This window comes from Equus caballus, chromosome 11, assembly GCF_041296265.1.
Source record: "Equus caballus isolate H_3958 breed thoroughbred chromosome 11, TB-T2T, whole genome shotgun sequence".
Classification (NCBI taxonomy): Eukaryota; Metazoa; Chordata; class Mammalia; order Perissodactyla; family Equidae; genus Equus; species Equus caballus.
The window spans coordinates 58,592,978-58,607,250 of record NC_091694.1 but is presented as its reverse complement, the minus strand read 5'-3'; the positions used below and the strand labels follow the sequence as shown (position 1 = coordinate 58,607,250).

Sequence of the window (14,273 nt, the reverse complement as noted above, 5' to 3'; positions counted from 1 at the left end):
TTGAAGAACGGGGTGAAACAACAACATATTTCTCAATGATGTCTTTACTCCTTTGCACGGTACTGAAGAAATGGCACCAGCTTGCCCAAGAAAGTGCAAAACATCGAGAGTCTTGTGTTTGCAGAGTGGACTTTACAGCTGTCTTCACTGTATCTTTGGAACTGGCAAATTGTCAGTAGAATTAACATTGGCTTTCATGTCTCAACATTTCAACGATGAAAACGTCAGTTTGGGAAGTAGAGGCACACAGTTCATGGCTTTATGAGATAATGTCTTGTCATCCTACTGAGGCATGATGAATTGTTTTCCAGAGACAGCTGTGACTCTGTCTTCTACCCCACGTGCTCTTCCACACCGTGACTTTGCCACTTCCTCCATCCAGGTGTCTGAACCTTGAATCTGGGCAGCACTAGGACTGCTTCAACCAGCAGGATATGGCACAAGCGCGCTGTGTGACTGCCAAGGCTGGGTTATAGGAGGCGGAGTACTCCCCTGTCTGCAGAAACACTCACACTTGGAGCCCTGAGCCGTTCCACGACAAGTCCAGCCACCAGGAGACCACCCTGCTGGGGAGGCGGCCCCATAGTGCTCCCATCCACAGCCCCGATAAGCTCCCCTCTGACGGTGCTGACTGTCAGCCATGTACATGAGCCAGCTGGGATGGCCGGCCCAGCTATGTCCTCCGGGGACTGCAGCCCTAGCCACCGTTGGACGGCAACCTCCTGAGAGCAGCTAAGTGAGAGCTGCCTGTCCCAGCCCTTCCCGAATTCCTGACCCCAAAATTATGAGCAAAATAAAATTGGTTGTTTTAAGCCATGAAGTGATGGTGAAACTTGTCCTGAAACAACGGTAACTGGAGCATGAGTGTTTAGGAAATAGCAACTTAACTGTGATGACGTTCGCTCAGTCACGTTGGAAGAGCCTTTACAGAGCCAATCCCAGCTGCTTATTGCATGAAGAAAAACGATCTCATAAATAAGAAATGTTTGCCCAGTTAGGATCACAATTATCTTAAAATTTGGTATTTTCGTCTTTTTTTCATTTAACGTTTTAAGTATTATGTATGTGCATTATATATACTAGATGTATGCTAAACAGTATACATAATTTTCTTTTAATTGTTGCCTAATATCCTCTGCTGGGGTCTGAAGCCTTTTTTCTTTGTTTTAAGCTGGTGTGCTATACCATTTTCTATATGCCGTATTACTCTACCAGGGAACTAACTCGGCGTTGGTCAGACCACATTATGAATGCTTTTTGTTTGATGTCTTTTTCCCAGAATCAACTTCCCTCTTCTTTCAAGAATTCTCCTTGGATAATTTACCATTTTCCCACTTTCAGTGGATCAGCATATCACCTTGACCTCAGGGAGTCAAGGATGGTACAGACTCAGGCGCAGTGAGAAGTGAGGAGACATTTGTTGGGATGCCTGGGAGAGAGAGACTTAGCTCTCTTCACTGGATTTGATGGCGAGCAGGTGTGCGGCCTGGCGCTGCCAGAGCCATCACACTGCCGTGAGCAAGACAGCTTGCTGATGAAGGTGACCTCTTGAGGAAGGCAGGAGCAAGAGGTGAAGAGAGATGGACCGAGAACATCTTTCAATTGAGCTGGACCTGAAATTGGACCCACTCCTAGACTTTAACTTATGTGAGCCAAAAACTTTTTATTTTTGCAAGCTTGTGTTGGGTCTTCTGTTGGAGCCAAAAGATTCCTAACTCGCAGTGACCACATCTGCAGCATTTTCGAGATTCTGGGTAATGTTTCACGGGAACCTTGCTAAATCAAAGGATCTCCAGGGGGTTCATCCAGTGAATGACCCCGGGTCAGACCTGTGAGGCCTCGTGGGAAGGCTTAGGAGTGTTTTGCTAAAGAATAGAAGACCAAGGGGAAACAAAGCTGCTTCAGATATTCAGATATCCTGTGGAAAAAGCAGTACGTTTGTTCTTTGTGGTTCCAGATTGTTTCAGAACTGGAACCAGCGTGTGCCATGTTAACCAAGAGAGAATTCAGCCAGATGTAAAGAAGGATTGTCCAGCTGTTTGAGCTGCTCGGCGCTGGAGGGCACTAATGCCGGGTTCTCTTTCAGTGGAAAGATTCAATGGTAACTGCGACATGAGAGTTTAGTAAATAGCAACAGGAGTTGGAGGCTGTCGTACTACATGTGGAAAAGATTAGGCTGCATGATTTCTCTGTTTCCTCTAGTTCTGAAATAATAGGATGTTTCGCTTCCTTAGGTATCAGAAGTTAGTACTTATCACGTGACCCTTGGGCAAATTGTGAAGCCTCTTAGACTCTCAGTTTCCTTGTCTGTAATGAAGATAATAACGCTTTGCTGACTGATTTTGTGAGCCTCAGATTAATGTGTATGAAAATGCTTTGAAAACCAAAGCACCACACAAACGTAAAGTGCTGTCATAATTTCCTACGTTGTGAACTCCAGTTTAAAGAACGTGGACAATTTCTTACACTTCTTTTTATGTTTTGACCTATGGGTTGTTTAAAAAACATGGAAAAAAGTGATGTTAATCCAAATAAATGGGATTCAGCCTGCCCAGTGCACCTGATTCTCTAATTGCTCTAATCGAAAATTCAGATGAACTTGATGTCTTTTAATGATGGAACCTGGAAGTTGGTTGGTGGTCACTAAGAGAGCTAACTGAGCCCAGTGCGTAATTTTAGGGAGCCAGAGCTAAATTGTGATCTAGGACAGGTCATTGCAAGTTGCATCAGGCCTCACAAATTGGGAAGTTGATCTTTTCCCGTCGCTACTGAAAGGAAGGCTGCACGTGGAGAGGCAGATCTTTTAATTCACTGTCACCTCACTGCCCTCAGCTGCCCCTCATTCTTAGTGCTGGCTGCCTAGAGACCATGGGAGTTCTGGGGGATTCCTGTGCAAAGGTGCCAAGCTCTTGAGTGAGGGAATAAGGATTTCATTTGACCCACTGTGGATGAGGAGGCTAATGCAGCGTGGAGAGTGAATTCTGGGACCCACCATTCCTCTGGCCGCTTCAGTTTCAGTGGAAATCAGGTGTCCCTGCCTGCTTTGCACTTTTCAAGTGGCACGTTGAAAGCTGCCCCTCCAGCACTGTTTTGCGTTTTGGCTTCTGGAGACAGCTAACTGCAGCCGGCTGTGTGGGCGCCTGCAAGAAGCTGGTCAGATGACCATACCGTTCTGTCTTCTCCTAACACTGCTGCTCTGTCTGCTGCCTTATCTTGCCTTTATCCCCGCAACAGAGCGGTCACCGTGCCCTCCATGGGCCAGAGCCCCTTCTGAGTGTTAGGGGTCTTTTGTTCAAAAGCCCCGCCATTCTGGAGTGCTGTTCATAGTGGCTGTGGTCCAGTGTGAGTATTTGGGAAAGAGAAGGATGTAGATTTACAGGTGTTTTAAACTCTGACCCAAGTTGCTGAGCAAGTGGAGTGTGAGCAAAATTTGTTTTGTGTTCTAGTAAAAAAAAAAGACGTAAAATGAAGATGAGACAGAAAGCATTTATCCTGTTAGAAAAGCCGTCTCTGAACGTGGCCTCTACTGTTTGCTTTTAACAAAGGAAGCAAAGTGAGCAAGTAATTTTGGTTCACTTGCATATTTGGATTCTTCTGTGTTTTTCCCTCTGTTTGGTTTACAAAGAGTTTCCATTAACTTTAATATGAGGTATGTGTGAATCTCTAGAAAATACTCCATTGAGACTCCCCGAAAGGCAGTCCAGTGTGGAAAAAGTTCCTTTCTGCTGCAGGCAAGGCGGAGCCGGGATCTGATAACAGACTTAGTTCCTTAGGGCAGTGCTGCTGCCTGCTGAGTTGCCTCAGGCTTTTTTTTTAATCTCATTTGTTCTAAGTCCAAAGGATCAGTGCTGCCTATAAAACCAACGGATTGCTGATGTCCTGCTTCCGCACTGTGTTTGCAAACATTTACATTTCTTTTTCTTAATTCTTCTTATCAAAGTAGTATATGCACAAGTTATAAAAATGAAATAGGACAAGGCCCTTCTTATGACAGGGAAGACTACTGCTGCCCTGCACCTTCCCGTTTCTCATCCCACTTCTCACAGGGAACCATTATGCTCATACCGCTCATTTTATTAAATAGACAGAGCAGTTTTAGTACGGCAAGATTGAGCAGGAAGTACAGAGAGTTCCTGTATACCCCCTGCCCCCACACACGCCCAGCCTCCCCCACCATCAGCATCCCTCACCACAGTGGTACTTGTTACAGCTGGTGAACCTGCATTGATGCATCCTGATCACCTAGAGTCCGTAGTTTACCTGGGGTTCACTCTTGGTGTGTAGTCTGTGGGTTTGGACAGATGTATAATAACATGTATCCATCATTTAAGTATTATACAGAATAGTTTCACTGTCGTAAAAAGTCTCCATGCTTGCCTATTTATCCCTCCCTCCCCTTAAAGCCTTGGCAATAACTGATCTTTTTACTGTCTCTGTAGTTTTGCCTTTTCCTGAATGTCATATAGTTGGAATCATACAGTATGTAGGAAAAAACTGGCTTCTTTCACTTAGTTATATGCATTGAAGCTCCCTCTATCTTTTCATGGCTTGAAAAGCTCATTTCTTTTTAGTGCTGAATGATACTCCATTGTCTGGATGTAGCACAGTTTATCCATTCACCTACTGGAGGCTATCTTGGTTGCTTCCAGATTTTGGCAATCATGAATAAAGCTGCTATAAATATCCACGTGCAGGTTTTTGTGTAGACATAAGTTTTCAGCTCATTTGGGTAAGGATCAAGGAGTGCAATTGCTGGATTGTATGGCAAGAGTATGGTTAGTTTTGTAAGACACTGCCAACCTGTCTTCCCAAGTGGCTGTAGCATTTGGCATTCTCACTGGCAGAGTATGAGAGTTCCTGTTCCACATCCTCGTCAGCGTGTGATGTTGTCAGTGTTGTGGGTTTAGCCATTTTAATAGGTGTGCAGTGGTAGCTCATCATTATTTTGTTTTATTTTGTTTTTCCTTTTTCTCCCCAAAGCCCCCCGGGTATAATTGTGTATTTTTAGTTGTGGGTCCTTCTACTTGTGGCATGTGGGGTGCCACCTCAGCATGGCCTGATAAGTGGTGCCGTGTCCGCGCCCAGGATCTGAACTGGTGAAACCCTGGGCTGCCGCAGCAGAGCTCGTGAGCGCTCGGCCACAGGGCTGGCCCCTCATCATTGTTTTAATTTGAGTTCCCTAATGACATATGATATGATGTGAAGCATCTTTTCGTATGCTTATTTGCCATGTGTATATCTTTGGTTAGGTGTCTGTTCAGACATTTTGTCCATTTTTAATCCGGTGGTTCATTTTCTTATTGTTGAGTTCTTTGCATATTTTGGATAACAGTCCTTTATCAGATATGTCTTTTGCAAATATTTTCTCTCAGTCTGTGGCTTGTCTTCTCATTCTTTTGACATCGCTGTTTTTTGATTTTTCAAATTTAGATGTTTTGTTGACTCCTGCTATAATAGATGAGGATTTAACTCAGAACCTTTCACCCCTTCCCAGGGTCATAATATCGCTGTTTTTAGTTCCTTTCTTGGTTCCCTCATTTATTTTAATAATGTATTTCATCTTGATTTCTTGTTTTGTCAACTGTGTATAGTATTTTTGATTCTCCATTTGTAAGGTGAGGATGGATATTATCATCACTACCTTTTCTACCAGCTCTCTCCACCTTGTCTTCTACCTTCCAATTTTTTATCTGTACTTTAACTTTTTTTACCAGTAGGGATGATAATAGTCAAATGTTGTATAAAATAGTCTTGCATACTTTGTGTATAGGTCAATTTAAATAGTGTTATTGTTATTGTGACTACAAAGCTATTCTTCCCTGCAGAGTAAAGTCATGTGTTAGGGTTTTGTTACCTTTTTTATGCTAAAGCTTTATTGTCTTTATGAGGTTTCTGGGTTTTTTCCCACTATTTTTATTATATTCTCATTTTTTTTCATAGTGCTCATTCAGTCAGGTGTTCTGTCATATATAAATTAGCCTTTTTCCTCACTAGTCCCCTCCCTGCCCTGGCTCTGTGCACTCCAGGGCCTTTCTGCTAATTCCTTTTTGCTTATCCAGTAAGTAGTTTGATATTCAGTTGTTGCTCAAAGGAGAGCTCCACATAAGAGAGTTAATTGAGGAGCCGTCAGTATATAGGTGGTATTTAAGATCATGGGATTAAGTAGAATCACCAGGAAAATATTTGTAATAAGAGAAGAAAAAAGACCCAGGATCTAGCTATGAAGAATTCTCACACAGAGAGAGCGGAGAGAGGAGGGGGAACCAGCAAAGGAGACAGACAGAGGGTGGCTTCTGAGGTAAGAGAACAACTAGGGCAGTGTGACATCAGAGACATGTTTTGAAAAGGAAGGCATTGTTCCAACCCTGCTGAGAGGATTGAGACTATCCATTGCGTTGGACCACATGGAAGTCATTGGCGACGTCAGCAGACAGGGTTCCGGTTGAGTAATGGGAGTAGGTAGAGGAGTGAACGAGAGGGAAAGAAATGAAGACAACCAGGAAACAAGTCTTTGAAGGGTGCTGCTGTGAGATGGAAGAGAAATCAAGATTTTAGCTGGAGGAGGATGTGTATTCCAGATTTTTATTTATTTATTTATTTATTTTGAGGAAGGTTAGCCCTGAGCTAACTACTGCCAGTCCTCCTCTTTTTGCTGAGGAAGCCTGGCCCTGAGCTAACATCCGTGCCCATCTTCCTCTACTTTATATGTGGTACTCCTACCACAGCATGGCATGCCAAGCGGTGCCGTGTCCGCACCCTGGATCCAAACCGGCGAAGCCCGGGCCGCTGAGAAGCAGAACATGCACACTTAACCGCTGCGCCACCAGGCCGGCCCCTCTAGGTTTTTTTAAACTAAAGAAAACTGAGCATGTTTAAATGACCGTTGGAAGGATCCAGTGGAAAGGGAATGATACTTCAACAAGCCGCAAGTACGTTGCGGACACTGAGGATACTGACTAGAGTTCAGTGGGTGTGTTGGAGAGCAAAAAACCCCCAAAAGGTGAATAAAATTGGATATGTTGATTAGAGATTTTGTGTGACCTTGAAAGCCAAGGGAAGAAGTTTGGCGTCAGTGCAGCAGATGAAGAATTAGTTAAGATTCTGGAACAGCAAAATGAAGGAGTTAATTAAGGGATATTGATCCAGAATGTCTCAAAGGTGGGAGGGCCTGGCATCAGGAAGACCTATGAGAATGGTTCAGAAATTTAGATGGAACGTTCTGAGGACCTGGACTAGATTCATGCTGAAAGGAAAGGAAAAATATGGAAACGTTTCCAAAAACAGTGAACAGGTTTTAGTGACCGATTGATTGGTTGCAAAAAGAAAGGGAGAAAGAAGTTTGAAATATGTTTTTAAGGTTCCTTGAATAGGGGAACCTGAAAAATGATTGGTGCCGCTGTTGACATGAGTAAAAAGAATGCAAGAAAGAAGGAACAGATACTTAATAAAGTTAGCCGCCACTGAAGAGTTGAAAAGGATCAAGATTAAGGGGAAATATTAGATTTGACAATAAAGAAATTATTAGAACTTTTTGAGACAAATTTATGAAGAGTGGTAGTAAAAAACATGATAGTTTAGAGTCTTAAATACAGAACGGGCGAGTTCTCCTGTGTGAGGAGGGAAGGCAGCAGTGGTGTGGTCTGTGAAGATGGCGATTTTCATTCGTGTCTCCCACCTGTCTCTCCCACAGAGCTGGCACTCTCTGATTTCTTGTTGAATAAATGAAAGATCAATAGTTTATTTCAGAATGTCACCATTTCCTGCATGGTAGACAGAAGACCTACCAAAGAACCACCCCGGTAGCATGTTCTTTGGGTAACATGAGGAAATTAAAAAGGGACTGAAAATATTTTATTTTCAGCTCTTGACAATCACTATTTAATCACAGTCACCTGATCCATGATTTAAACGCTTGCACTATTGTTATTTTAAATATATTCTTTTCTTTTCCTCGGAAATGACTTATTTTTCCCACCTCTTATGTCTCTGCATATTGTCATGATAGGATTTTTCCCTCCTGTTCTTTTGATTTATTGCATAAATGTAACTGTAAAAAAGAAACAGGAAAACTACTCATGGTCCAACCAGCTTAATACTCACCTGCTTCTCAATATTCTACACTCCTTTCTAGTGCATGTCTCTGTGAATACACAGTTTGATGCACCTGTGATCAACCACAATTTAATATAATTTTTCATTTGGCATTTTTAAATGTAATATATCAAACATGTTTTTTAAAAAATTTATCCTGTTAGGTATAGCTTGCTTTTATTTTAACTACGTGCAGTTGGAGAACCAGCCTCAGTAGGAATCAGTGATGCTCTGGTGTGAGGATGGGAAAGAGACAGAGAAGTAAGGGTGCCAGCTGAGCCCAGTCCCGGTTCCATCGGCCAGACCTCCCCCCAGCCCTGCTGTCACCCTTGCCGTGTTGTATTGTGTTAGGTAGCATGCCCACTTTCAGGGTTCCAGGATGTACTGTTCAGCAGTGTGGCTTCTTTTCTGACAGTCCTTGAAGGAGACTCTGAGTGGTACCCTTCTGATTGGTTACATCATAAGCTATAGGGTCCCGCCACTTGACTCCTGCCCATCAGTGCCCATGACAGGGTGGGTCTGCAGCGGACTTAAGCACAGATGGGGAGTGAGCAGCCAAGAGCCAACCTTAGTTTGGTCTGATGATGGATTTTAACAACTCTGTAAACTTAACCTCTGCTGATTACAGTTTCTGAAATGATGTGTACAGAGATGGGAAGAACCTTTTAGAAAATAGAAAACAGTTATACTGGTGACTGTCTTCAAGTAATGATGAGGTGAAGAGAATGGGAAAAAGAACCAATATAGGAAAAAATACAAGTGGATTGTGTATTTCATAACCCACAACTGGATATATTACATAAATGTGCTTTGGTTTGATATAAAGATAAGGCATAAATAATACCTAAGCGGAGAACAAACTTGAGGTTTGGCAGCACAAGGAATGAGTTAAACTGTAGCTGGAAATGATGACGGAGTTGATCTACTGATCTGTCGTAGTCCTTCCCATCTTCAAAACCAACAAACAACTGAAAAGGAGCCTTAATTTTAGTGTCAGTATTAGGAACGGCAAACGGCTCCCTGTATTCAGTCCTGGACCCTGTTTTGCGTGTTCTGACTATAGTTACAGTGAAACTTTAGTTATCTTCCAGTTTTCATTATGGTCCTTGCCAACATTACTTCACTCTACAGAACTCGTGTCACTAACACGTGTTAGTGATTTTAGTCTTCATTTTACGTGAATAATTAAATAAATCCTTTCTTCATCGAGTATTTAGTATGATGTAAGTGAGGCATCTGGACATCTGAAAGCATTAAATGTGTTTTATATAGTCCTCTTAGCTTTCCAGTAACTTAATTTGAAAAAGTCAATTTAAAAACCATAGTTTTTCTGTATATTAACATGACAGTGTTTAGCCTTTATTATGTCAAAGTTTTAAGAGCACTCGGCTGTTAGACACTTAGCAACGCATGCTCTCAGCCTTCCTGTCGTCACCTCAGATTTCAGGATGTTTGGGTGTGCACTTACTCCTGTCCCAGAAGCAGTCTTTGCAGTTGGTTTAGAGCCGCTGTGCCCTCCTGGTCTGCTTCGGCCTCAGCAGATGGGGCTGCTGCCAGTCTGCATGCATCTGTTTCCCCCAACCCTCCCCACACTGCAGAGGCCTCGAGGTCGGTCTAGGTGCATAGTTGTGTAAGTGATAGCAGTCAGCCTTGGTTCCTCAGTCTTTGAGTTTGTAAAATAGGTCCAGATTTTTCATTTACCCTCCAAGCTCTGCAGTAGGTTTCATTTCTAGAGCCTGTAGGAGATGGATGTCTGGGTTTTCATCCCTAGAATTTTTTTTTAACATTTTCTGTAGTAAATAGTATAAATGGAAATAAAAAATATATTACAGATGAAAGTTAAAAAATAATTATAGTAGTATAGATGAAAATTAAAAATAATTCCTTACCTTACATTTCTCATTGTGTGTTCTTAATTCTGTATCATTTCCATATTCTATAAATCCGTTTTAGATTTAAACTGTACCCTGGATAGATGTAATAAGCCCTGAGGCCATTTGTTCTTGTTTCTGTCTGAATACGTATGAGCACACCATTTCCACTTAATGTTGAAAGCAGTAGGTCATTGGATCAGATCAGTCTCTCCTTAGTATTATTTGTATCTTCTGATTTCTTAATCTAATTTGTGCTCAGTCAAGATATGTTAGTGGTGAATTTTTTTAAGTGTTTATTGAGAAATTCACAATGAATTTTTGTATTTTGTCAAAAAGCAGTTTTTTAGTTGCCAGGGTTGTCAGTTAAGCTGTATTAAGTTGCAAGTTAAGGAAAACCTAATTCAAGGTGATTTATATGAAGGGTATTAGTTGGCTTGTGTATTTGGAAGGCCAGCAGTAGGTCCAGCCTCAGGGTTGATTGATTGAGAATGAATCAATCTGCTAAGAATTTGCTTTCCTTCTTTCTACTCTCTGCATTCTCACTTTCTTCTTGTGGTGACATGGTGGTTACGAGCTGTTCCCAGATTTATGTGATCCCTCGCTCATGTCCAGTAATGTTTCAGAGGCTCACCCAGAAAACCTTTCCTTGTGTTTCATTGACCTTAATTGAATGGTGCCCATGCCTTGAACCAGCAACTATGGCTGGAGATGGGGTTATACTGAGTAGCTCAGGCTTGGAGTCAGCTTTCCTCAAAGCATAGAGTTGTGGGAGGCAGTACAGAAACCCCATCAGAACTGGGTAGTTGTCTAGAGGAGGAGGAAATGGATGAAGGGCGACAGCCACCCTGTTCACTATGCCATGTAAGCTGAAGTCATTAGGTTTCATTTGTAAAAGGTCTTACTTTGTTTCACTGGTTTCTACTTCTGTCTTTAGGGGCTGTTACAACAACCAAAAGGACAGGCATTCCAGCTCCTCGAGAACTTTCGGTAACTGTCTCAAGAGAGAGAACTGTGCCACGTGGTCCCTCCAACCCAAAGAAGTCAGTGTCCAGCCCAACTTCTTCCAGCACACCTACCCCTACCAAGCACCTGAGGACCACTTCCACAAGACCCAAGCAAGAGAATGAAAGTGGAGAAAAAGCCGTGCTCGAGTCCCAGGTTCGGGAACTTTTGGCAGAAGCCAAAGCAAAAGATAGTGAAATTAACAGGCTTCGAAGTGAACTAAAGAAATTCAAAGAGAAAAGGACTCTGAACGCTGAAGGAACTAATGCTTTGGACCCAAATGTAGATGGAACATCAGTTTCACCAGGTGACTCTGAACCTTTGATAAGAGCTCTTGAGGAGAAGAACAAAAATTTTCAGAAAGAACTTGCTGACCTAGAGGAAGAAAACCGGGCCTTGAAGGAAAAACTGACTTATTTTGAGCATTCTCCAAATTCAGAAGCGGGGGCAAGTCAGACTGGTGATAGCAGCTGCCCAACATCTGTAACTCAAGACTCAAGCTTCGGAAGCCCAACTGGAGATCAGTTGTCAGGTGAAATCGATGAATATAAAAAAAACATACACGAAAATGCATTACGGACGTCAGGATCTTCCAGTAGCGATGTTACCAAAGCTTCTTTGTCACCAGATGCCTCCGATTTTGAGCACATCACAGCAGACACCCCCTCTAGGCCCCTGTCTTCCACCAGCAACCCATTTAAGAGCTCCAAGTGTTCCACCACTGGGAGTTCCCCTAACAACGTGAGTGAGTTGTCCCTGGCTTCCCTTACCGAAAAGATACAAAAGATGGAAGAAAATCACCATAGCACAGCCGAAGAGCTGCAGGCAACTTTACAAGAATTGTCAGACCAGCAGCAAATGGTGCAGGAATTGACAGCTGAAAATGAGAAACTGGTGGACGAGAAGACTGTTTTGGAAACTTCCTTTCATCAGCATCGAGAGAGGGCAGAGCAGCTAAGTCAAGAAAACGAGAAGCTGATGAATCTCTTACAAGAGCGAGTGAAGAATGAAGAGCCCAGTGCTCAGGAAGGAAAGATCCTTGAACTGGAACAGAAGTGTGCAGAAATTCTTGAACAGGGCCGCTTTGAAAGAGAGAAGCTGCTCAACATTCAGCAGCAGCTGACCTGTAGCTTACGGAAGGCTGAGGAAGAAAACCAAGGAGCTTTAGAAATGATTAAACACCTAAAGGAAGAAAATGAAAAACTGAATGGGCTTCTGGAACTGGAACGGCGTAATAATAGTGTGATGGCCAAAACTCTGGAAGAATATAAAGTTACCTTCGAAGGGCTGAAGATGGAAAATGGGTCTTTGAAGGCTCATTTGGAGAATGAGAAGCAAAAAGCTGCAGAGACCAGTCTTGTGGGGCAAACAGCAGAGGGCTGTGAAGTTCAAGAAATGTTGAAAGTAGCTCGAGCTGAGAAAGATCAGCTGGAACGGTCTTGCACCGAGCTCAAACAAGAGTTACTAAAGGCACATGGCGAAGTTAAACATGTTTCAAGCCTACTAGCCAAGGTAAGGTGATACCTCTTTACCAGTATCTGCTCATCCTTGTTAATTAACATTTCCCTCCTTGACCTTTAAATTCACAGAGCACAGAGAATCGTTCCGTCAGTTTCTTTCATGAATCCAGCATTCTGGCTTGAAGATGTTAGATTCCAGACAGACTGGGGATACAAAAATGAAATACCCCAGTTTCCAACTACAGGCAGTTCAAAGTGTAGTGGGGATATGGTGAGTCAAATCAGTGAGTATGATGCAGGGATGAAGAATGTCATAGAGGACAGGCTAGAGACCAGTGCCAAGGAGGATCACCTAGAATTATATGGGATAAAGGAGGGCAGGGCAGGAGAACTTCTTGAAAGAGATGCTGTAAGCCGAGTCCTGAAGAATGAGTGAGTAATGCAGGCCTATCAGTTAGCATGCTTTGGGCTGCTAGTAACAGAAAATTAAAATCACCTTGAGTTTTCCCACCAAGTAATAATATAGCCACTGTTTTGGTGTTTTCTTCCAGATCTATGTGTGTATGTGTGTACATGTATCTCACAAGTTAAAAAAAATTTTTAGAATCATCCTGTACATATTAACTTTTTTTAATTTAATATTTTCTGAGCATATTCTCATGATTATTCTTTGAAACATGATTTTAAAGGCCAGATTGTATTCTGTTATATAAATATTTCATATATGCTTTGCTGGTCGCCTCTTGTTGAACATTTATGTTCTTTTCTAGTCTTTTGATATTGTAAATACATTTTTTATGTTTCTCTGATTATTTCCTTAGGAAGAATTCCGAGACATTGACTTACAGTGTCAGAGTATGACCATTTTAAAGACTTTCAGTATGTTTAGCCAGATCGCTCTCCAGAAATACTATACCAGTTTGTTCCCCCAGCAGATCAGGCTTGCTTCCCTGAGCCCTTGCCAACACTCGGTGTCAAGTTGTTGGGTCACCCAAATCTGGTCTTCATCTCCTCTTTTCTCCTCCCCTTTTTCACTTGCAAAGATCTTCCCCAACCCAAGATCAAATAAATGATCACTTCTTTCATCTTTGAAAGAGTCCTTCAGTCCATCTCTGGATCTTTGTTATATGATGAAGATTGCTAGTAATTGTATAACATTCTGCCCACTCACAGAGCAGTGCTGGAAGTGTGTAGACAGGTGGCTTCCTATTTTCCGTTTCCTCTAAGCTCTGGGTCTGTGATTTAGGGGTTCCTTGGTAAGAGAGGTTGAAAACATCTTCCTACCTTATTTCACAGTTTTCAGTGTTTTAAGAAACTAATTATGCCATGAGCTCCCAGGGGGATTTTTCTCTACTGTTGTCAGTTGCAACCTAATCTGACATTGGGCTGTCTGATGATCTGAATGGTGGGTAGTGGTCTGAGTTTTTATCATTGTGTTCTAAATTCACAGCATTTTATTGAAGGTATGGACACAATTCCATTATAAGGTACTAGCCAGGCGCCTATTTAAACTGTAGGTTGGGAGTTGTAGCTTTACATTAAGTTTTGTTTTTTTTTTAATTAAGATTTTGATAGTTTACAACCTTGTGAAATTTCACTTGTACATTATTGTTAGTCGTGTTGTGGGTACACCACTTCACCCTTTGTGCCCTCCCCCCACCCCCCCTTTCCCCTGGTAACCACCTATCAGTTCTCCTTGTCTATGTGTTAACTTCCACCTATGAGTGGAGTCATACAGAGTTCGTCTTTCTCTGTCTGGCTTATTTCTTTACATTAAGTGTTAATGTCTGGAATAAGTCCCCCTCCGTTACTCTTGTGAAATGTTTAATCTCCCCGGCAACCTTCT

The 14,273-nt window shown here is 42.3% G+C and overlaps 1 protein-coding gene across 25 annotated transcripts in view; it reads left to right on the top strand.

Moving 5' to 3' along the window:
* The window catches only part of SPECC1 (sperm antigen with calponin homology and coiled-coil domains 1), a 283,675-nt gene that overhangs the window by 171,325 nt on the left and 98,077 nt on the right, over positions 1-14,273 (top strand). For 23 of the 25 annotated variants that reach the window (XR_011423520.1, XR_011423521.1, XR_011423522.1 and 20 more), the window contains one exon: positions 10,900-12,479. The exons of 1 other annotated variant lie outside the window; for it this stretch is intronic. Coding sequence is in view for 17 of the 24 variants with exons in the window: in XM_070228265.1 (XP_070084366.1) it covers positions 10,900-12,479 (1,580 nt within the window). In the remaining 7 variants the exon portion in view is untranslated. Of the gene's footprint in view, positions 1-1,279; positions 1,648-1,957; positions 2,102-10,899; positions 12,480-14,273 lie in introns of those variants that run through there. One more of the 25 variants, XM_070228275.1, reaches the window with a different exon arrangement.